This window comes from Monoraphidium neglectum (assembly GCF_000611645.1).
Source record: "Monoraphidium neglectum strain SAG 48.87 unplaced genomic scaffold scaffold05591, whole genome shotgun sequence".
Lineage (NCBI taxonomy): Eukaryota > Viridiplantae > Chlorophyta > Chlorophyceae > Sphaeropleales > Selenastraceae > Monoraphidium > Monoraphidium neglectum.
The window spans coordinates 1-2,505 of NW_014008039.1; the positions used below are offsets into that span (position 1 = coordinate 1).

The window sequence follows — 2,505 nt, forward strand, 5'->3', positions numbered from 1 at the left end:
GAAGGGCCCCGAAGCCTGCGCAGATCCTGGCCATCGCGGATTGCCCACGCCGTGCGGCAGAACGCGCCCGAGGCCATGTTGTGTGCAACAATCCTATGTATCGCAGCTCAGTGCGGGTGCGCGCCCAGATGCGCCCCCCTCACTGGGACCCCAGCACATCGCCTGTGCGGCAGCCCCCTGCCGCTGTCGGCCGGGGCAGCGCACCGACCCAGCGGTCCGTGAATGCGGCATGGATCGGGAGCACGGGGTGTTGAGGACACAGCTGGCTGCAACCTCTTGCCCCCGCCGTGTACAATCAACAGGCTCATGACTTGGATGCCCCTCCCAGGAGAGACATGATGTTCGCATTAAAAAACATCTGCAGCTGCTCATAGCAGAAGCTTGCGTTGGCCGCGCACCGCTCCAGCGCGCCCGACGCCACCAGCCGCGGCGACGCCGTGGCGCCGAACCGCGCCGCGCCGCCGCCGGCGGCGAGTGCGGAGAGGGACGCCAGCAGCGGCGCGCGCGCGGCCTGGTCGAGCCCCCTGGTGATGAAGGGCCCGCTCATCTCCTCCCCAGGCTTCGCTTCCAGCATCACGGCCAGCAGCCGCGCCGCGCCGCACACGACGGCCGCGCAGCGGATGCGGGGGTCGGCCGGGGACGGCGTCAGCAGGCCCGCCAGCGCGGCGCGCGCGCCGGGCGTGAGCGCTATGGCCGCGCGTCGGAACATGCCGCCGCGCGCGACGACCGCCAGCAGCGTCAGCGCCATCACGACCTCATCACTGGGCCCGGGGTCGGACGCGTAGGCTTCCGGCGCGGCCCCAAACAGCCCCGGCCGCGGCGGCCCGATGATGGCCGTGAGGGCGCGGAGGGCGGCGTCGTCCTTTGACAGAGCTTCCGCGACAGCGGGGTGCCTGGCCACGCGGGAGTGAGCGGCTCGGTAAGCGCCGAGTGTGGGGGGGGGGGTAAGCGCCTCGCGCGCCGCGACGCTCACAGGTGGGCCGCAGCTTTGCGGCGCGGGCGCGACCGCCGGGACAGCTCAGTGACGTCACCCTGAGTCATCCCTCAGGTCCCCCAGGCGACCACCGCAGTGCCCTGTCGCACGCGCACGCACGTGCACAAAAGCCACTGACCTTACCACCAGCGTCAGCAGCGCCCCCAGCGCGTTGCGCCGGGCCTGCACCGCGTACTGAGCAAACAGCGCCGACTCCTCCTCGCCGCAGGTGCACCCCAGCCGGCACGCGCCGCGCGCGGCCGGCGCGAGGGCCAGCAGCCGCGACAGCCCGCCCACGACCTCCGGCCGCGCCGCGGCCTCGTCCCCGGGGTAGAGCCCCACCGCAGCATATATAAACGCAGTCATACCCGTCCATGCGTCGACGCCTTCGTCGGGCTGCAGCGAAAAGACCAGGCGGGGCCCCAGCGCCTCCAGCAGGCGCGCCCCGCCGCCGCCGCCGCCGCAGCGCGATTCGAGCGCGGCCCTGCAGCGCGCGGCGCCCTCGGGTGTCCCGGAAAGGCTCGTGAACGAGGCGAGCGCCGCCCACGCGGGCCCGTACACTTGTGCCGGCGGCGGGGCCGGGGGCTGGGGGCCCCCGGGCGCGCCGGTCGGGGGCAGCGGCAGGGCCGCTATCAGTGCGGCGAGCGGGTCGGACGGCTGTGCGAGGACGGCATCGCAGGCCTCTGGGGCGCGCAGCAGCTCCCGCAGCACGATCGCGGCCATTCAGCGCTTGAAGTCCTCCGCCTCCTGACGCCCTGGGGGCGCGGCCGCGCCGCCGCCGCGCAGTGCTGCGAGGGCCGCGGCGAGGCCGGCGTGGCCGGTGATCGCGGCGGCGCGCGGGGGGTTGAGGTCGCCCTGCGTCAACTGGACGATCAGCTGCAGGGCGAGCCGCGCGAGGATGGCATCTTGGGACCGGGCGAGCACCATAACGCGGTCCAGCGCGGCCGCTGAAGGGTAGGCGTCGGGGGCGGCGACGGCGGCAGAACCCAGGTCGCGACACGGGCGAGCGCGGCGGGGCCCTCCCGTGTGGTGAGGAACGCGGGGCCCCGCTCTATAACATCGAGCGCGGCGCGAAGCGCCTCATCGACGGGGTTTGGTGCCGACGATCCCGGCATTTTGGTGTGCCACCCGAGACGCGTGGGATACCAGTCAGGGTAATGTACAGTACCAGCCTCTCTGCAATAAAGCAAGATCCAGGATCATTGTCACATATGACACTAGTTGTGATTCATCCACCTTTCGACATGTCAGATCATTCGAAAGCGTGATCTGCAAGTTACTTGGCGCCTGTATGCAGGCGCGCATGCTGCCTGACCAGCAAAGGGAGGCCGGATCCGTAAGAACCACAATCGAGTACCTGTGCCGCCTGCTGGCCAGCTACGAGATCCAGCTGACCGCGGAGACGCTGCGTCAAGCCAAGTTTGATGGCGCAGCGGTGGGCACCGGCGACGACGGCGGCCGCTGCCCTGGCACTCGCCCTTTTGTGCAGCCCTGAATGCACAGGGCGCGGCGTATGTCAGGCACCGTGATAC

The 2,505-nt window shown here is 71.2% G+C and overlaps 1 protein-coding gene across 1 annotated transcript; it reads right to left on the minus strand.

Moving 5' to 3' along the window:
* Positions 1–304: 304 nt before the first annotated feature.
* MNEG_15716 (hypothetical protein) lies at positions 305–1,339 on the minus strand (the record flags this gene model as incomplete). Its single annotated transcript, XM_014035813.1, has 2 exons — positions 305–893; positions 1,113–1,339. 2 exons carry the CDS (start codon positions 1,337–1,339, stop codon positions 305–307), a joined length of 816 nt encoding a protein of 271 aa, XP_013891267.1.
* Positions 1,340–2,505: the final 1,166 nt, after the last annotated feature.